This window comes from Dendrobates tinctorius, unplaced genomic scaffold, assembly GCF_039654945.1.
Source record: "Dendrobates tinctorius isolate UK_male_01 unplaced genomic scaffold, ASM3965494v1 ptg000201l, whole genome shotgun sequence".
In the NCBI taxonomy this organism is placed as follows: Eukaryota; Metazoa; Chordata; class Amphibia; order Anura; family Dendrobatidae; genus Dendrobates; species Dendrobates tinctorius.
In genome coordinates this window covers 1,756,213-1,777,965 of record NW_027361868.1, presented here as the reverse complement: position 1 = coordinate 1,777,965, position 21,753 = coordinate 1,756,213, and the positions used below count along the sequence as shown (strand labels likewise).

At 44.8% G+C, this 21,753-nt stretch overlaps 1 protein-coding gene across 1 annotated transcript in view; it reads left to right on the top strand.

Annotated features, from left to right (window-relative positions):
- Positions 1 to 21,753, top strand: part of SPATA17 (spermatogenesis associated 17) — an 892,647-nt gene that overhangs the window by 845,125 nt on the left and 25,769 nt on the right. Inside the window, exon 9 of the mRNA XM_073553344.1 lies at positions 1,567 to 1,693. Coding sequence (XP_073409445.1) covers positions 1,567 to 1,693 — 127 coding nt within the window. The remainder of the gene's footprint in view (positions 1 to 1,566; positions 1,694 to 21,753) is intronic.

Genomic DNA, 21,753 nt, shown 5'->3' with positions numbered 1-21,753 from the left:
CAGGTTGAATTTTTATCGAATTTTTAGAAATGGCGAATTGGAACAGTGTGCAATTCGATTAGCGAGAATTGCCCAAAAATAACCACCACTAAATTCCACAATGCAGAAAATTGCATGAGCTAGAGAAGCCAACCTCAGGCATGAACCGGTAGCCTTCCCATGATGACTTGCAGCTATCACATCACATAGTATAGCACATTACACAGTACAGCACAGCCTATCATAGCCTGTATAAAAGCCGATGCAGGGAGTGCAGAGCAGCAGCCATTTTATGGTCAACCTGAATAGTGTTAGGATGTCATTGCTCATAGCTAAGTTATAAAAATAGGGAGAAGAAGCTAAAATATTCTGAGTAAACTTTAAAGATCGTGCTTGACAATACAGCAGTGAAGAATTGGTACCATCTGGTAACTCATAGCCCTATATGTGGGAGTCATATTGACAATGCGTTTACTTATTTTCAGAGCAGTTGAAGTACCTGTGATTTGTGGTCAATTTATTCCTCCCAAAGAAAACATTATGGAAAAAGTTCCCCGTCACTAACAAATTTGAATTTCAAAAGATTCTGTTATCTCTACTTGGAAGAAATTGTTTGATTTCAGACAATTGCCAAACTTGAAGTGACTCACAGATGTTGTTTGTAACTAGGTTCACTGGATTTCAGCTTCTTCCTTTTGGCTGCTTTGTCTGGGTCCTAGCTGGGTATTCAAGCTGTTTCATTCTTTTGCATTTGGACTTTTGGGATGGTGACTAAAAGAGCAACCAAGGGGAAGATATAGGAAACATGGACAATGACCCGTTGCTCAGGTCTTCTCTACTTTGATTGGTCATCGAGAGAAGAGGATGCACTGGTTATGACGTGACCTAAAAGTAGAGGCTCTCATCCCATTATGGATCACATTGATTGGAAAGGAACATATCATAAAGACGTATGATAATGATGAGATGAATCTTACCAAGAATAACCGAGAGAGTCAAAAAGCATGGGCATCATCTCTGTTCAGCCGAATGGTGAGCTGACCACCATCACACACAGTGCTAGGGTGTTGTCCTTGTCTTTTGTGACATGCGACTCTAATGAAAACTTTCTTCTCTTAACCTAAGTCATCCATGCCCATGTACTTAGTATGGATCAGACATTTCATGCCGTTCAGGTTCCTGGCATGGACTGCGGCACTGACACATCAACAGCATGGCAGGCAATCAGTGAACTCAGCAACATCCATCTATGGCAAAGCCGCCAAGCTCACTAATTGGCTGCTGTGATGTTGATGTAACGTCAGCCAGACCTCAGCGGTGGAGACTCAATGGTGGACCCAGGACCAGTGAGGTTAGCAGGGTTTGTTATTTTTTAATACCCGGGGATGAAGATTAACTCAAAAGGGACAACATCTTTAAAGAGTAGCTACACTTTAAAAAAACTTTTGACAAGTCAGAAGTTTACATTAATGGGGATCTGAATATTAAGATCTCATCTGGACCCCCACGAGTCAAAACACGCATTGTAACAATACTTTTAATAGTGAGACAAGTCCTATAATATCACATATGATTTTTTTCTTTCAGATTTTCTCCATTTTCATCTTTCCATAAGAATAAAGCCTACGAACCCCTACTTCATACTTCTACGGAATACAAGCAGATTCCTGACTTATTTCGAGATGAAGATCAAGTCAAATGGATTTCACGCAAGGTAATATATTCTCTGACACTGGATGTAGAAATAAAAAAATTCTTCGGGGCAACAAGTGAAAATATCAAATGTCCTGCAGAGCGTCCCTCCAGTCATGCTAAACTCTAGAGAAAGGCAAGAATAAAAAGGAAAACAGGGCAGACATGGACAATGCAAAGTCTGGGTGACCCTGTGACCAAATCATGTCTTCACCTGTATTAACCGCTATAACTAGCTGACTAGGAAGCGCAAAATTCACAGTTACAGAACAATGACTTTACATGAAGACCTGTTATACATAGGACGTGCCTTTAGGACTTTCCCTTACACCCTGTTTGGGTCCATCTACAAGATGACAGCTCTCTAATAGCCAGAATGGAGAGCTGCTAAAAGTGGGATTCTGGAGAAGTTGTAATTTAATCTATCTATCTATCTATCTATCTATCTGTCACGGGTGTGTCAGAGGCTGCAGACCGTCACTCTGCCTCTGACTGCAGAAGGTCTCAGCAGTTTGCTTTGCAGACTTCTTCCTGGCCCTTGTGACTTTAGGACCCAGTGGCAACCTCCCCTGGCTCTAGTTGACACACCTGGACCGGGGTGTATATAACTCCCAGCTTGCTGCTAGAAGGCGTGTATGAAATTTCTATTTCCAGTTCCCGTTGCGGCTTGGAGCTATAGCTGTCAGCTATCTTCCTTTCTGTTGTTTAAAGGACATCAGAGTTTCTCTCTAAGTCTACTCATGCTAAGTGTTCACCCTTGTTTGTGTATCCCATCTGTCTTTAGTGGTAATGGCGATTCATTAGCGCCCATCCTGTTCTTCCTGGTGCAGTGTTTATCACCAGGGTCAGGCAGAGATTAGTTATCCTGCTTGGCGATAGGTGTTGAACCTATATAGGGATGATAGGGCAGACAGGGTGATGTTAGATCTGTCTAGGGGTCTAATCTCCCCCCTTCTCTAGTGTTTGGTTCCCTTTCCCTTATCCCTTTGTGTTGCATTTAGTCCTACATGTTGCCTGACACTATTTATCCATCTAACTATCCATCTATTTATCTATCTAGGCAGCACTCCAATACAATGAGGTTAGATATAAAGTGAATTTTTAATGTTCCATATAGGCAACATTTTGGACAACATGAGGAATTTTCTCAAGCCAATAAATGACTTGATAAAGGTCCTAATGTGGACCGAAACGTCACCATGGAGTGCTGCCCTCATTTTTTAAATTTATCTATCTATCTATTTATCTATCTATCGATCTATCGATCTATCTATCTATCTACATTATATATCTATCTATTCATCTCATATCTACCAAATTGTCTGTCTATTGATCTGATCAATATATTTGGCGCTAAAGGTTGCAATATTGGGTATATATTTTATATCATCTTTGATATAAACCTCTGTATATTATATGTATCCTCATCCACATCGCAGTAGCTCGGCGATTAGCCTCCATCCCTCTTACGATGCTTTTGGAGAGAACGCTGCCTCTTAATGAGATGCATGAGTTTTTAGGCTGTACACAAGGCTTTTACGATACACAATGCAGACAAATAACTAGGGCTCTACAGATTTCATTTCGGGAACCTAAGCATATTGCACAGAACATAAAACTGACCTTTACCGTCTGCAGCTCTCGGAATAGAGTGGGATGTGGAACACATCATAGATTTAATGTGGCACAGCGCTGTGTGCGGAACTTGGGTGGGCCTGTGCCTTCTTGCCCATTGCACCCGATGATTGAATCTGCTGTCACCAGCATCCTGATAATAATGAACATTCAGCTTAACGACCGTGATTATGATTATCATAATTGATGTGCAGGTGCTGTGTGTGGGGATCATTACAGCTCAACTGTATAGTGGAGAAACAGGACTTGCTTACGGATCATATGGCTTGGAATAAAACGCGCCAGCTCCCCATGTAATTCCTCTGTACCATATCACCTTTAACAATGCCTGAATGTCGTTATTGGGATTTGATACATATATATTCTCCCTATGGAAAAATTGAATTTTTTGGATGGTTTCAGTCTTTTAGTTTTGAGAAATATTCCCTCCGTAATGCGGTTCATAAGTTGGATTTGTACTGACTGATAAAAGAAAGAATATCTTTTTATCCTCCAACATCAGCCACAAGCTGTGTGTGATATTGCAGCTCAGCTTTGTATGTAACCCCCTTCTCATGTACAGCAAATTAATGGTGGAATTAATGGTGCTATATAAGTAAATAATAAGAAGAACCTCATACAATTTAATGAAGCTGAGCTGCAATACCAAACACAACCTAGGGACAGTCATGGTGCTGTATCTGTGTAGTTAGCACCCAGCAATGTAAACTTTGCCATGATAGTGTGAGCACAGAAGCTGCGATGTCACCTGTGACCTGTATATTACAAAGGCCAGAAACAATGATCAATCTCATCTTGCTACTCACATAGTAAAGTAAAAAACAAAAGCAGCATCAAAGTGGTTATGGAGGTAAATCTGTTGCCTCATCGCTACTGACATGTTTCCCGGGCACTGACAGGCATATTTCAGTGCTTCACAGAAGTCACCTTGTAGGACTGTAAAAATGGAAGCAAAAGTAAACTAAATGTAGATAAATAAAAAAACTGAATAAATAAAACAAAAATACATCTTCTCTTGTGCAAAATGGTTTGATCTGAAAAAGTAATAAAACTATTTTTTTTTTATTCAAATTCTTCCCCCCAGGATACTAATAAAAGTTTTTCAACATCTTAATAGTAAATAATAATCTTTATATAGCGCTAACATATTCCGCAGCGCTTTACAGTTTGCACACATTATCATCGCTGTCCCCGATAGGGCTCACAATCTAAATTCCCTATCAGTATGTCTTTGGAATGTGGGAGGAAACCCACGCAAACCCGGGAAGAACATACAAACTCCTTGCAGATGTTGTCCTTGGTGGGATTCGAACCTAGGACTCCAGCGCTGCAAGGCTGTAGTGCTAACCACTGAGTCACCGTGCTGCCAACATCTTCTATGCAGCCCAAAAAATTGCCACTAAAAATTCCAACTATTTACACTCAAACAAAACCCTTATATGGCCAAGCCAACAGACAAATTAAAAAGTGATAGGATTGCTTTTGGAATAAAAATCAATGTATCTTTTACCTATGAAATAACTGTTTACCTGCCCTCAAAACCTGTAGAAAACATTGTCTTCTACCCTCATACACCACAACAAGATATAAATTCAGTTAGCGCACAAACCTAAGTAATTTGTCCAAGAACATCCTGATTCTCATGCTCTGTAATTTTCCATTCTTTTTGAGTGGAGAGTTTCTCCTCAACAGCATTCTGCCAGCACTAAAGGTACTGCAAATTAATTTCCCTCACTTCCTAGCATGCATTGTTCCTGACACCGCCCAATGACTTGCCTGCCTTAAACTGAAGCTGACATCTGTGTAATGACTTTTTGCAGTGTAACACATAGGAGAGAAGGAACAGAGACAAAAATCCTTCCTCAGCTCCTCTAGGGAGACTTAGATCTGCCTCTACATCCTGTACAGGTACAAAGATCTGCCCTCAATTCCTGTGGAGAGACATAGACACGATCCCATTTCCTCTTGAGCAACTAATGTCTGCCCTCACTTGCTGTAGAATGCTAAAGCTCTGCCCTCACCATCTGTAGAAGATTAAGATCCATTTTCACTTCATGTAGTGAAACACTCATTTGTACTTCCTGTAAAGCTAGAAAGATCCGCTCTCACTTCCTTTAGTGAGACATAGACCTGTTCTGATTTCCTTTAACTCAACAAAGATCCATCCTCAATTCCTGTAAAGTGACAAAGTTTTACCATCACTTCCTGTAGAGCGACAAAGATCTTCCCTTACTTCCTGTAGAGCAACAAAGATCTTGTTAGGAACGGCGGAACGCACTAAATAAAAATAAATAATAAAGTGCGTTCGCCGCTCGGGGTCCACCGTGCAGTAGATGTAAACACTGCTGCTAAGTAGTGACAGACGAGCAATATGGCGGAAATGCACACGCGGGTTGAACGTCACCCAAGTGCGCTAAGCAATCTCTGTTTGCTCACAGAGATGTCAGCAGAGGTAAGCACAAAAGGCTGAGCCTGTCAGTGTCACAGGTCTCAGGTAAATGCAAACACGGTATCTGGTCACAGGAGCAGGACCCAAGACAGAGGAGCTGCGTCCGTCTAGACCTACTGTGCGTGCGGAGTCGCTACTGCGGACGCTAAAGAGGGCTGCAACTGCAGTGCGGCGTAGGACACTGCCGCTGGTCGACAAAGCAAGGAAGCAGGCGAAATGTCGAATGCTAGCACTGTGGATGATGCTGTAGTGGCTTGAGGCTTGCCACGCGCTAGCGCTGGCTCTAATCTAAGTCCCTGTACACATTCGTAATATCAGAGGGAGGGGATCTTAATGAGTCATTCGCAGGTTCATTCATCCATCATCATTCACACAGTAGCAACTAGAGACTATATAAGCGCATGGCCGAACGGTCATGCACACTTTTTATAGCCGGGACCTTCCGGAAGCTTCCAGATCTCCGAGATGGACCAATGAGATCTGGAGCAGGACCTGGGCACATGATTCTCGATCTCCAATGGGAGATCGTCTCGTGAGCATGCCCAGTATGAGAACAGAGGGACTTTGTTGTGAGTTCATTTTCCCCTTCGTCACTGAGGTCTGGTGAACTCCCTATTCTGGTAAAGGAAGGTAATGAGCCTGATTATCAGGCACCTGAGCCTAATGAGGATGACTGGCTGAGTGGAGTCACGGACTGGATATAAGGCTGCCGACACCCTTCTGCCCTGCGGGTGATTTCTCTGTGGACTTCTGGGACACCAGTCTGATTCCTGCTCCTCTAAAGCTAAGTTTTCTGCTTTGCCTGTTAACATTTGTGTTTTGTTTTTGTTTTCCTTGCTTTTCTGGATTCTGCCATTCCCTGCTGGGGTGAGCTGAATCTCCTTTTGCCGGTTGCTCTGTCTTCAGAATATTCCTGAGTACTGACATAGTTTTTTTGAAGCCTAGCGTCTTCAGGGCCTTTTTCACTGTCAGTCTGTTGGCTCTTATTTTCATAGGGTTTTTCACGGATTGCAGACAGCAGCCTTCCTGTCCTTTCCTATCTAGTTAGCTTGGGCCCCGTCTTTGCTCAGTCTATCTTTCCGTCTGTGTTAGTGTTTTCATCTTGCTTCACCGTCATTATATGTTGGGGGCTGCCTATTGCTTTGGGGTCTGCTCTGGGGCAGTTTAGATTTCCCCTTTCTTTCTTTAGGCCTATCTAATTCTCCGGCTGTGATCGAGGGGTCTAGGGCACCGTAGGAACCCCCCACGGCTACTGTTAGTTGTTGTGGATAGGATCAGGGGTCTGCAATCCGATAGCTGCCAACCTCTCTGGTTTTCTGGACTTAGCTAGCATTTCTGTTTTTGCCTCCTACGGTGACTCAATCATAACAGAATCACCCGCCATACCGCAGATCCTAGGGTACTCAATAGCAGGAAAGAATTGTGTTTTAAAAAAAAAAAAGTGTGTATATTCTTTCCTCTATATCTTTGAGGCCGTAGGGGGAATTTTTTTTTTCTCTCTCAATGGAGATAAAGCAATTGTCTGATCGTGTGGAGCAGCTCGCTGTGGAAGTGCGGGGAATTTCTGCCTACCTTGCTCGTTCACATGCTGTTGAACCAAAGATCCCTACACCTGATGTATTTTTTGGGGATCGATCTAAATTTTTGAGTTTCAAAAATAATTGTAAATTATTTTTTGCCTTGAAGCCTAACTCGTCAGGGAGCTCCGCGCAGCAGGTTAAAATTGTCATCTCTTTGCTGCGTGGCGATCCCCAGGATTGGGCGTTTTCTTTGAAACCAGATGATCCGATTCTGACTAATGTGAACGCATTCTTTCAAGCTTTGGGGTTGTTGTATGACGAACCTAATGCTATTGATCAGGCTGAAAAGACCCTGTTGGCATTGAACCAGGGTCGAGATTCTGCAGAGTTGTACTATCAAAAGTTCCGAAAGTGGGCGGTCCTTACTACCTGGAATGATAATGCCTTGGCTGCTCTCTTTCGGAAGGGTTTGTCAGAAGCCTTAAAAGATACTATGGTGGGATTTTCTGTTCCCTCTGGTCTGGACGATTCTATGTCATTAGCCATTCAGGTTGATCGGCGTTTACGTGAACGCAGGATTGCACGAGAGGTGTTGCCACCGGTTGAACAGATGTCTGAACCTATGCAATGTGATAGAGTTTTGTCTAAGGCGCAACGTCAGGAGTTCAGAAGGCGTAATAAGCTGTGTTTTTGTGGCGATGCCTCGCATATTATTTCTGTTTGTCCTAAACGAGAGAAACGCTTTGCACACACGTTTTCTGTTGGGGGTGTTCAACCTAAGTTTCTTCTGGCAATTACTCTGATCTGCTCCCTGTCCACATTTTCCGCCAAGGCTTTTGTGGATTCGGGAGCAGCACTAAACCTAATGGACTTGGATTTTGCTAAACGTTGTGGTTTGTCCATGACGGCTCTGCAGATGCCTATTCCTTTGAGGGGTATTGATGCCACTCCTTTGGCGGAGAATAAACCTCAGTTTTGGACCCAGGTGATAATGCGAGTTGCCCCAGACCACCAGGAAAATTGCAAATTTTTGGTGCTGCATAATTTGCATGACACTATTGTTCTGGGGTTCCCCTGGTTGCAAACTCATAACCCAGTTTTGGATTGGAAATCTGTGTCTGTGGTGAGTTGGGGTTGTCAGTGTGTTCTTAGAGACGCTCCTGTTTTCTCCACCTCTCCTCAGTCTCATGATATTTCTGATTACCTGGCTGAATTCTCTGATGTATTTAGTGAGAGTAAATCAGCATCTTTGCCCCCTCATAGGAGTTATGACTGTGCAATTGAGTTGATGCCTGGGTGTAAATTTCCCAAGGGTCGGCTTTTTAACTTATCTGTACCCGAACATAATGCTATGCGATCCTATATTAAGGAGTCGTTGGAGAAGGGTCATATTAGACCATCCTCGTCACCTTTAGGTGCTGGGTTTTTTTGTGGCCAAGAAAGATGGTTCATTAAGACCGTGTATTGATTATCGTTCCCTTAACAAGATGACGGTTAAATATCAGTACCCGTTACCTCTGATGTCTGATTTATTCTCCAGATTTAAGAGTGCCTGCTGGTTTACTAAGCTTGACCTCAGGGGGGGCGTATAATCTTATTCGCATCAAGCATGGGGATGAATGGAAGATGGCGTTTAATACTCCGGAGGGACATTTTGAGTACCTGGTGATGCCTTTTGGGCTCTCCAATGCCACTTCTGTCTTCCAGTCCTTTATGAATGATATTTTCCGAGACTTTGTGGATAAGTTTTTGATCATCTATTTGGATGATATTTTGATCTTTTCTAGTGATTGGGATTCCCATGTGGAACATGTCCGGACTGTGTTTCGGATTTTGAGGGAGAATTCCCTGTTTGTTAAGGGATCGAAATGTCTCTTTGGTGTACAGAGGATTTCATTTTTGGGATTTATCTTATCTCCATCGACTATTGAAATGGACCCGGCAAGGTACAGGCCATTTATGATTGGGTTCAGCCGACTTCTTTGAAGGCTCTTCAGAAGTTTTTGGGTTTTGCTAATTTCTATCGTAAATTTATAGGTAATTTTTCTAGTATTGTCAAACCACTGACTGATCTGACCAAGAAGGGAGCTGATGTGCTGAATTGGTCTCCTGAGGCTGTCTCAGCATTTCAGGAGCTTAAGCGGAGGTTTACTTCAGCTCCAGTTTTACGGCAACCTGATGTCTCACTTCCATTTCAAGTGGAGGTAGACGCTTCTGAGATTGGTGCTGGAGCTGTTTTGTCCCAAAAAGACCCTGTGATTTCTAAGATGAATCCCTGTGCCTTCTTTTCTCGAAAGTTCTCCCCATCTGAACGCAACTATGACTTGGGGAATCGGGAATTGTTGGCCATGAAATGGGCATTTGAGGAGTGGAGACATTGGTTGGAGGGAGCTAGACATCAATTTGTGGTCCTCACCGATCACGAGAATCTGACTTATCTGGAGTCGGTCAAACGCTTGAATCCTAGACAGGCTAGATGGGCCTTGTTTTTCACGCGTTTTAATTTTGTGGTCTCTTTTCTTCCGGGCACTAAGAATGTTAAGGCAGACGCCCTTTCTAGGAGTTTCTTTGCTGATTCTCTTAATGTGACCGAGCCTACTACTATCCTAGGTGAGGGGGTAGTTCTTTCTGCCTTTTCGCCTGAATTGAGACGTGCCCTGGAGGAATTTCAGGAGGATAAACCTGAGCGTTGCCCTATGGGAAGATTGTATGTTCCGGACCAGTGGAGAAAAAGAGTGATGTCTGAAGTCCATTGCTCTGCATTGGCTGTTCATCCAGGTATTTTTGGTACCAGAGATTTGGTGAATCGGTCGTTTTGGTGGCCTGCCTTATCCCATGATGTCAGGAATTTTGTACAGTCCTGTGGGACTTGTTCTCGGTCTAAACCCTGTTCTCGTTCCACTGGGTTGCTGATGCCCCTGCCGGTGCCCAAGCGACCATGGACCCATATCTCAATGGATTTTATTTCTGATCTTCCTGTCTCTCAGAGAATGACTGTTATCTGGGTAATTTGTGATAGATTTTCGAAGATGGTCCATCTTGTACCACTCCCAAAGTTGCCATCTTCCGCTGAGTTGGTACCCTTGTTTTTACAACAGGTGGTTCGGTTACATGGGATTCCTGAGAACATTGTGTCCGATAGAGGGGTCCAGTTTGTTTCCAGATTTTGGAAAGCCTTTTTTTCCAATCTGGGAATTCAGTTATCCTTCTCCTCTGCGTTTCATCCCCAGACTAATGTGCAGACTGAGAGTACAAACCAGACCCTGGAGTCTTATTTAAGATGTTTTATATCTGCTGATCAAGATGATTGGGTCTCATTTTTGCCCTTGGCTGAATTTGCGCTGAACAATAGAGCTAGTTCTGCCACTTTGATGTCACCCTTTTTCTGTAATTTTGGGTTTCATCCTCAATTCTCTTCAGGGCAAGTGGAATCTTCGTCCTGCCCAGGTGTGGACACTGTGGTTGTTAGAATGCAGCAGATATGGGACCAAGTAGTGGATAAATTGTCACTCTCTCAGGAAAAGGCCCAGCGTTTTTCCAACCGGCATAGGACCATTGGTCCCCGGTTTAAAGTGGGTGATATGGTTTGGTTGTCGTCTAAGAATATTCCTATGAAGGTTGCATCTCCAAAATTTAAGCCAAGATTTATTGGACCTTATAGGATTTTGGAGATTCTTAATCCTGTTTCTTTTCAACTGGCTCTTCCAGTTACGTTCAAAATCCATAACGTATTTCACAAATCACTGTTGAAGAGGTTTAAGCCAGTAGTTCCTGTGGCGGCACCTCCTGACCCTGTGTTGGTTAAAGGCAATATGGAATATGAGGTAGAGAAAATATTGGATTCTCGTTTGGTTAGACGGAGACTCCAGTATTTGATCAAATGGAAGGGTTATGGCCAGGAGGATAATTCTTGGGTCTCTGCCTCTGATATTCATGCCAATAAATTGGTTCGTGTTTTTCACCGGGCCCATCCTGATCGGCCTGGTGGCTTGGATGAGGGTTCGGTGACCCATCCTCAAGGGGGGGGGGTACTGTTATGAGCTCATTTTCTGCTCCACCAGTTGAGAGTTCCCCTTCCGTTCTCCCTCTGGTGGTGACAGGAGGTAGAGAGGTTGGCTTAAGTGGTAGTGATCTGCCACCTGGTGAGGAAGATGATGATTGGATCACTGGAGGATCAGAATGGATATAAGACAGCCGACACCCTAGCCTAGTGCTGGTGATTCAGTCTGCTTCCCAGGTCTAGGACTCAGCTCTGTTCCTGTCTTCCCAAGATAAGTTTGATTTTTGCTAATGTTCACACTTACTCTTGTTGATCATTTCAGTTTTTTGTGTGTTTGTGTGGTCAGCCAGCCCGGCTGGGCTGTGCTGAATTTCCACACTTATTTGACAAATTGTCTTTTTTGTCCCTTATTAGATTGGCCTCTTTTTGCTCTGTCTCAGAATATTTCAGAGTGCTGATATAGTGGGAGAAGTCTAGTGACTTCAGGGTTTCTTTTGCTATCAGTTGTGTTGGACATTTTTGTAGGGTTTTTTGGCACATTGCAGACAGTATCTTTCCTTTCCTGTCCTTTCTAGTTAGTTTGGCCCCATCGTTTGCTCAGCCTATTTTCCTGCCTTTGCTTGTGTTTTCATCTTGTTTGACCGTCAATACATGTGGGGGGCTGTCTCTCCTTTGGGGTCTGCTCTGGGGCAGTTAGTTTTCCTCTTTTCCTGCGTTAGGCTTATTTAGTTCTCCGGTTGTGACGAGGCATCTAGGACCACCGTAGAAACGCTCCATGACTGCTGCTAGTTGCATGTTAGGATCAGGGGTCTGCAGTCTGCATAGTTACCAACCTCTTTGGTTTTCTGAGACTTAGCTTGTTTGTTTTTTATTTCCTCCTCGGCTACCCGTTCATAACAGTCCGGCCCGCGGGCCGTATACAGCCCACCATATCATCTTGTGTGGCCCGCAGCCACTTTCCCCATTTTTTGGCCGCGGACCCTTTAAGAGGTGCGGCGATATTGTGCTCAGCAGGGCCGTATTTGCCATTTGCCCCCCATCATATTCATGTCCTCCAGCCGTGCCTGCTCTGCAGCTCTGATGGTTCTGCTCTTCCTGTGTGAGTGCGTGGTCACACGTGGTACTGCTCATTAAAATCATGAATATGGATGCCACTCCACTCTCATAGGTTTGGCGCCCATATTCATGAAACTAATGAGCGGTACCACGTGACCGCGTGCTCACGGACAAACAGGAAGAAGCAGCAGGGAGCGGAGTCGGACCAAGCCACAGGTGAGCCAGGGGGAGGAAGAGCGGTGGGAGAGAAAGAGCGGTGGGGAATGAGTGCCGGGGAGTGGCAATGGGCGCTTGGGGGGTGTAGAATGAGCGTCTGTGGGGGGAATGAGCGTCTGTGGGGGGAATGAGCGCCAGGGGGATTGAGCGGAGCATGCACTGGGGAAAGGGGTGCACTGAGGAGATGGCTGCACTGAGGAGATGGCTGCACTGAGGAGAAGGCTGCACTGAGGAGATGGGTGCACTGAGGAGATGGCTGCACTGAGGAGATGGCTGCACTGAGGAGACGGGTGCACTGGGGAAACGGGTGCACTGAGGAGATGGCTGCACTGAGGAGATGGCTGCACCTTGGAAACGGGTGCATTGAGGAGATGGCTGCACTAGGGAGATGGGTGCACTGGGGAGATGGGTGCACTGGGGAGATGGGTGCACTGGGGAGATGGGTGCACTGGGGAGATGGCTGCGCTGGGGAGATGGGTGCACTGAGGAGATGGCTGCACTAGGGTGATTGGTGCACTGAGGAGATGGCTGCACTAGGGAGATGGGTGCACTGGGGAGATGGCTGCACTAGGGAGATGGCTGCACTGGGGAGATGGCTGCACTAGGGAGATGGCTGCTCTGGGGAGATGGCTGCACTAGGGAGATGGCTGCTCTGGGGAGATGGCTGCACTAGGGAGATGGCTGCTCTGGGGAGATGGGTGCACTAAGGAGATGGCTGCACTAGGGAGATGGGTGCACTGAGGAGATGGCTGCACTAGGGAGATGGGTGCACTGAGGAGATGGCTGCACTAGGGAGATGGGTGCACTGAGGAGATGGCTGCACTGGGGAAACGGGTGCACTGAGGAGCGAGTATACTCGTTGCTCGGGCTTTCCCGATCATGCTCGGGTGTCCTCTGAATATTTTGGCGTGCTCGGAGATTTAGTTTTCGTCGCCTCAGCTGCATGATTTATGGCTGCTGGACAGCCTGAATACATTTGAGGAATGCCTGTTTGTTAAGGAATCCCCACATGTATTCAGGCTGTCCAGCAGCCGCAAATCATGCAAATGCATCGACATAAACTAAATCTCCGAGCACACCAAAATACTCGGAGGACACCTGAGTGCGCTCTGGAAAACCCGAGCAATGAGTATACTCGCTCATCATTATTAATAATTTTATACGGCCCCCGAACGCTATTATAAAATTCCAAATGGCCCTTGGCAGAAAAAAGGTTCCCCACCCCTGCTGTAGAGCGACAAAGATCTGCCCTTACTTGCTGTAGAGCGACAAAGATCTGCCCTCACTTCCTGTAGAGCAACAAAGATCTGCCCTTACTTCCTATAGAGCAGGGGTGGGGAATCTTTTTTCTGCCAAGGGTCATTTGGATATTTATACCATCCTTCGGGGGCCGTACAAACTCCACCCACAAAGTACATCTTGACTCTGGCACTGGTGTCAGGACGTAATCTTTCATTGCATGCCCTTCAGTGTTCAGTAGTGAACACTGTGTGTGTGCTCACAGAGCAAGAAAAAATTAATGAGCTGGTGGCAATCAAAATACAGCTGCCTGCCCAAGCACTGTGGTCCCCGAGAATCTGCCTGGGGGCTGGATAAAAGGTCACTGAGGACCGTAAATGGCCCAGGGGCCTGAGATTCCCCTCACCTGTTGTAGAGTGACAAAGATCTGCCCTCAGTTCCTGTAGAGGGACAAAGATCTGCCCTCACCTCCTGTAGAGTGACAAAAATCTGCCCTCACTTGCTGTAGAGCAACAAAGATCTGCCCTCACTTCCTGTAGAGAGACAAAGATCTGCCCTCACTTCCTGTAGATCGACAAAGATCTGTCCTCACTTCCTGTAGAGAGACAAAGATCTTGTCATGATCCAGTGTTGGATCTGGCGGTATTAAAAGCACAAAGTGAACTTTTTTACTTTGGAAAGTTCCAAGGTGTCTTGACTGTCCCCGGTGGTGGTGAGTGGTATTGCACTTTAGGGTTTTTTGCACTTAATTATGGATCAGGTGTGACACCCTATAAAGGTGTGCTCAGGGGGTTCACTCACTGCCTGTGATATTGTGAGTTTGTGTTCACTCTGTTTTTGGAGAGCCTGGATGAAGGATGGAGCTGGTGAGGAGTCCTGCGCAGCTTAGCCAGGGGGAATGTGTTTCAGCTATGGTGTCTGGACGAAGGGCTGGCATGGCGTGGTGGAGTCGCAGTGATGGTGTCAGCGGGAAGTGTCTGCATGGGCTGGTGGAGTGGCGACTATGGAGAGTGGCACTCACCATGTGGGACTTGGCCGCTGAGCTGGACTCAAGCATGCTCGACTTCGTGTCAGCAGCTAAACTCATCCTTGGGACTCTGGTTCTAAGCAGCTGCAACTGGTGTTGGACTCTGCTCCAAGGTTGCACTAAGGTGAAGGATCCTGTTATGGTGATGGATCCGGGTGGAGGAGAAGATGCACTCAGGTGGAGGGCTCTGTTGCTGGGAGCGCACGCAACAGAGCAAAGCTAAGTGGTGTTTCCCCTGTATTGTCTCTTTCCTCATGTGTGTTATTAGTGCAGTGGTGGGATTAGTCTCCGCACCGACCCATTCCCTAGTGAGGGTTTAGGGTCAGGGTGAGCAAGGGCGTTAAGGTACGCGTGCGGCGCCCGGTGCGAAACCGGCATAGGGAATGTTAGGAGTGCAGGGACACTGGCTCAGGGGAGCTCAGGAGGTCTCCAATTTCCTTTTCCCTATAGCAGGGCCCACCATTGTTAATGTTTCCCAGGTTCCCCCCTTTATTATTTAAATGCGCCTTACTGGAGGCGGTGTTTCCAGATATTGTATGTATAACGTGTAATACCTAAATTCGCCAGGTGGAGGCGGTGTATCCACCTGCACGTTTTTATTATTTAAATGCGCCCCACTGGAGGCGGTTTATCCAGGGTCACGTGTGTTATGGGTCCGCCTTGCGGTAACATCTGCGTCCTGACACACGTGATCATGACATTATCACAGGCCATACAGGTTTTTTTTTTCTGGTGAGCTTTGGCCATGTGGAGACCGCTGAGTAATTGCTGCCGGGCCTCACTGATGTGAGTGGGGAGCGGCAAGGTGTTTAGAGCCGCTGCAGCAGCAGTTATCACGGTCTGGGGCCTCTGCTCAGATAACCAGAGGGAAAAAAAAAATGGCGGCTGCGGTCTGGCAAAAGCCCCTAGAGTCGCTGCTGGGGAGCGGGACTTGCTCTCGCACGGGGAGGTACCCAGGCTGGTGGGAGGAATGGTGCCCCACGGAGCTGCCTGGTGTTCCCCGAGGTGAAGGGGTACGTCCCTGTAGGGAGCAGATTGGTGTATAGTCCGCGGGGCTCATGCCAAATCTTCTACTTCCTGTAGAGAGACAAAGATCTGCCCTCACTTTTTGTAGAGAGACAAAGATCTGCCCTCACTTTCTGTAGAGAGACAAAGATCTGTCCTCACTTCCTGTAGAGAGACAAAGATCTGCCCTCACTTCCTGTAGAGCAACAAAGATCTGCCCTCACTTCCTGTAGAGAGACAAAGATCTGCCCTCACTTTCTGTAGAGAGACAAAGATCTGTCCTCACTTCCTGGAGAGAGACAAAGATCTGCCCTTACTTCCTGTAGAGAGACAAACATCTGCTGTCAATTTCTGTAGAGCAACAAAGCATCTCCCCCACTTTCTGTAGACAAAGACCGACATCCAGGGCAAAGAGGAAAAAATAGGTGGCACTCTCTGATGCAGTAAAACAATTCTTTCTTTTTTCAATGCAAGTAGTACATGGATGCAGGGGAGCAGGTGCAGCTCACGTAGATCAGACGCTTCAACGGGTTATCTAGCAGTGTGGTGTAGGAGAGGATGTAGCAGGAGATAATGCAGGAGTTCGGGCTGAGGGAAGTCAGGTTGCATTGTTATGTGTAGCAGCTTTCATTCGTTCTCTCCAGAAATCACTGTTTCTGGATGAAATACAAACTCCAAAGCTTCATTGAGCCAAACATTAACTTCATATGATTATTGTAAACTGGACGGAGATCCTGAGGTCACAAGTCCAGGCATCCCCTTGGCTGTACAGATGGTGGAGGTACCGTGTCGTGCCAACACAATTCAGAAGCATTCATGAGAGTCTTTCATTTTTTCCAAACAAGCAATGTGTAACGTTCAATAAGCAAAGGCCCCAAATATATTCATCTTTCACTCCAAAGTTTAAATATATTGTTTATTGTCTGGTCTCTTACCAAGAAGATATATAGGTAGTTTGACGCCTTAAACAACCAATGACCACCTAGATCTCAATTCGACATTCCTATGGGTTTTTTTTGTACATGGAACCTGACAGTCACTTTATGGACATTAAGCTAAGCACATTACTGTGTAGATCATTAAAAGACAAGTAGCAGCAAAACTTTCATGACCCAAACTAATGTTCGATTGGGAAGAAACACCAAACTATATACACTACCGTTCAAAAGTTTAGGGTCACTTAGAAATTTCCTTTTTTTTTTTTAAAAGAAAAGCAGTTTTTTCCAATGAAGCTAACATTAAATGATTCAGAAATACACTCTATAAATTGTTTGTGGTAAATGACTATTCTAGCTGCAAACCTCTGGTTTGTAATGCAATATCTTCATAGGTATATAGAGGCCCATTTCCAACAACCATCACTCCAGTGTTCTTATGGTATTTTGTGCCTGCTATCTGTTTAAGAAGGCTAATGGATGGTTAGAATACCCTTGAAAACCCTTGTGCAAGTATGTTAGCACAGCTGAAAACAGTGTGGCTGATTAGAGCTGCTATAAACCTGACCTTCCTTTGAGCTAGTTGAGAATCTGGAGCATTACATTTGTTGGTTCCATTAAACTCTCAAAATGGCCAGAAAAAAAAAACTTTCATGTGAAACTCGACAGTCTATTCTTGTTCTTAGAAATGAAGGCTATTCCATGCGAGACATTGCCAAGAAACTGAAGGTTTCCTACAACGGTGTGTACTACTCCCTTCAGAGGAGAGCACAAACAGACTCTAACCAGAGTAGAAAGAGAAGTGGGAGGCCCCACTGCACAACTGAGCAACAAGACAAGTAAATTAGAGTCTGTAGTTTGAGAAATCAACGCCTCACGGGTCCTCAACTGGCAGCTTCATTAAATAGTACACGCAAAACGCCATTGTCAACTTCTACAGTGAAGAGGCGACTCCGAGATGCTTGCCTTCAGTGCAGAGTGGCAAAGAAAAAGCCATATCTGAGACTGGCTAATTAAAGGAAAAGATTAATATGGGCAAAAGAACACAGACATTGGACAGAGGAAGATTAGGAAAAAGTGTTATGGACAGATGAATCTAAGTTTGAGGTGTTTGGATCACACAGAAGAACATTTGTGAGACGCAGAACAACTGAAAAGATGCTGGAAGAGTGCCTGACACCATCTGTCAAGCATGGTGGAGGTAATGTGATGGTCTGGGGTTTCTTTGGTGTTGGTAAAGTAGGAGATTTGTACAAGGTAAAAGGGATTTTGAATAAGGAAGGCTATCCCTCCATGTTGCAGCGCCATGCCATAACCTGTGGACAGCGCTTGATTGGAGCCAGTTTCATCCTACAACAGGACAATGACCCAAAGCACACCTCCAAATTATGCAAGAACTATTTAGGGAAGAAGCAGGCAGCTGGTATTCTATCTGTAATGAGTGGCCAGCGCAGTCACCAGATCTCAACCCCATTGAGCTGTTGTGGGAGCAGCTTGACCATATGGTACGCAAAAAGTGCCCATCAAGCCAAACAAACTTGTGGGAGTGGCTTTTGGAAGCATGGGGTGATATTTCTCCAGATTACCTCAGCAAATTAACTGCTAGAATGCCAAAGGTCTGCAATGCTGTAATTCCTGCAAAGGGAGCATTCTTTGACGAAAGCAAAGTTTGAAGGAGAAAATTATCATTTCAAATAAAAATCTTTTTTTTGAACCTTGTCAATGTCTGGACTCGATTTTAAATTCATTTGGAAACTCATTTGATTAATAAAAGTATGAGTTTTCATGGAAAACGCAAAATTGTCTGGGTGACCCCAAACTTTTGAACGGTATTGTATGTAATTTAAAGGGAACCTGTCACTTGTTTTGGCCACTATAAGATGTGGCCACTGCCTTTCAGGGCTTATCTACAGCATTCTATAGTGCTGTAGATAAGCCCCCGTTCAAACCTGCAAGATAAGAAAAATAAGTTTTATTATACTCACCCGGGGGGGCGGTCCGGTGCGGTCCGGTCCAGTGGGTGTCGCAGGTCCAGGTCCGGCACCTCCCTTCTTCTTGAGACGCTGCCCTCCTCTGCTTGGTTCATGACTCCCCAGCATGGCACTCCTGTGCAGGTGTACTTCTCTGCCCTGTTGAGGGCATAGCAAAGTACTGCAGTGCGCAGGCTCTGGGCCTCTCTGACCTTTCCCGACGCCTGCACACTGCAGTACTTCGCTCTGCCCTCAACAGGGCAGACAAGTATGCCTGCGCAGGAGCGCGATGCCGAAGGGAGGCACTGGACCCGGACCTGCGACACTCATCGGACCGGACCGCCCCCCCGGGTGAGTATAATAAAAGTTATTTTTCTTATCTTTCAAGTCAGACCGGGTGCTTATCTACAGCATTATAGAATGCTGTAGATAAGCCCTGAAAGGCGGTGGCCGTATCTTATAGCGGCCAAAACAGGTGACAGGTTCCCTTTCAGCTACACATGTACAGTACACTGTTTTCAGAGTTATTTAGCAGTGAGTAGTATTTTGACCATATCATCATTTTCATGCAGTTTTTCCATCTCCACGATGTATAAACTTGCATGCTTATTGGGTGAAGCAGATCAGGCGATATTTGTATAATGGGGGGTGGGGACTTAGGATACACTGCCCTTTATTAGGGGGTGCAGAATTAATATGAGCTTGTTCAAAAAATATAGATTTACCTTACTCTGAAAAGTCAAACATTGATATCCATCTGACAGAGGATGAAGCTTCTGAAGTTGTTCAGATATTGAGGTGATCACAGAACCATCAATAGTTCTGTTGTAAATAGTTACTGGGGTTGCAAAAACATCTTAAGAAAAAAAGACGCACATTACCTGCCAAAAATTTGAGAAGAATCAAACCTGAAGAGACCAGGAAGCTATTATCCTCCAGCTCTGTCATAGTCAAGATGTTACGCACCTGTCGTAGGTATCCAGGGCTTTCCTTTCTTTCCCTGGGTCCACTACCCTCCAGTGTGCTCCATGGTGGGTTTTGCAGGTTTCCCGCCATGGCTCGATGACATCATCTCTCTAGGCCTGCTTAAGGCCCACTAAGACACACACACCTGTGTCTTAGGATTAAGACTTACATGTTCAGTTTGTTTGGTGGGCTCCACCACCAGCACCTGATGTGCTTACCACTGGCTATCACTTTGTAAACCCTGCATACCCTCCGACTTACTGGTCAACCTTCTGCAATCCTCCTCCATGTGCCCACCGGACTTGAGGCTTTGTGGATCCACTGTCAGTAACTGCTTCTCAGACACATTGAGCGGTGGAACCGTGACAGTGGTAATGTAAAACATGAGCTAATTGGACCTCTTCAGGTTGAAGACAAACAGAAAATCAAATCCCAAACCTACTGCAGGTGTTTAGACAACACTTTCTTTAAGCAGTTGGACAGGAAGAAGTCTGCATTTGTAAGAAACAATATTTTTCTAAAGGACAATGCTCCGTTGTAGCATTGGGGGCCAGCAAAGGCCTAAGAGATAAAAGAATAATGACCCGGCCTTGTCCTCGTTGGACCTAAACCCAAGTGAGAACTGGTGGGCCCTTTTTGAAAGGAATTTAGCGGTGAAGGAGAAAAGTCACTTCAATATCTTAGGCTGTGGTTTGTGCGGCCCACAGTGTCTACAAGTGAAGAAACTGACAGACTCCATGGATGGAACTTATGACTGTTATTGAAAACAAGGACGGCCGTAATACTATAATACTATATTGGTCACTGATATTTTTGGGGAAATGAAGGTAATGTATTTTGCACATTTTGAGCTGTTTGGTTCTTATTCTTACTGTAACAGATGAAAATAAATAATTAAGATGGAAAATGTACTTTTTTTTTAAATCAAATATTTTTATTATTAAAATTATTTTTATAACACAACAGTACAAAAAAACAACTCAACCATAAAAGGGACCCTTTTAAACATAATATCTTAAGATAAATACAGGGTGAGCCATTTATATGGATACACCAAAATAAAATGGGAATGGTTGGCGACCCAGATCGGCGCGCTGAATTTGCAGAATGGGCAAAACAAAAATTGGAACAGGACCCTCAGATTACACAGAACATTGTGTTCAGTAATGAGGCAAACTTTTTTGAGTGGGCCATTTTATATGGATACACCTAAATAAAATGGGAATGGTGACAGTTTTATTGCGTAGGGCGTCTTGCATTGAAATCTGCTGCAATGACCCGGGTACTGCGTTCACCAGACATCAACACAATTTCTATCTGCTCCTCACGTGTTAACCTCTGCGACATGTCAGTGGCTGTAAACAAAGAGAAACTTGTAAATAACTCATGAAATAATAAAGTTACGTTAGAACCAAGCACACCATTGTTTTTCTTGTGAAATTCTCCATAATTTTGATGTGTCACATGACCCTCTTCCCATTGAAAAAAATAAAGTTGGATCTAAAAGAGCCGACTTCAAAATGGCCGTCATGGTCACCACCCATCTTGAAAAGTTCCCCCCTCCCATATACTAATGTGCCACAACCAGGAAGTTGATATCACCAACTATTCCCATTTTGTTTAGGTGTATCCGTATAAATGGCCCACATTATCTTACAATATGAATAACCACTATCATAACTATATAATGGGGAATCTAGATCTTGGTTTGTTACATTTATATATGTGACTAAAGCTGCCCAATGTGGAATATAGCACCTATCATGTATTTAATATTTAAATTGAATCTATACATAAATTAAAACAGACCTAGTCGAAGTCTTTGCAGTTCTCTGGATTCTAGGCCGGAGCCGTCAATCCATGGAGCCCATATTTTTTCCTATTTGCAGATGGCCTTCCTTTTCAAATATCTACTTTGTTCCAGATTTAATAACCAATTGATTTTATTTATTAATTCGGTTACTGTGGGCGCCTGCACTGATAACCAGTGTTGGGCTATCAGTTTCCTGGCCATGTATAACATGCGTGCCACCGCTATTTTGTCATGTTCGTCAGTGCTCAGAT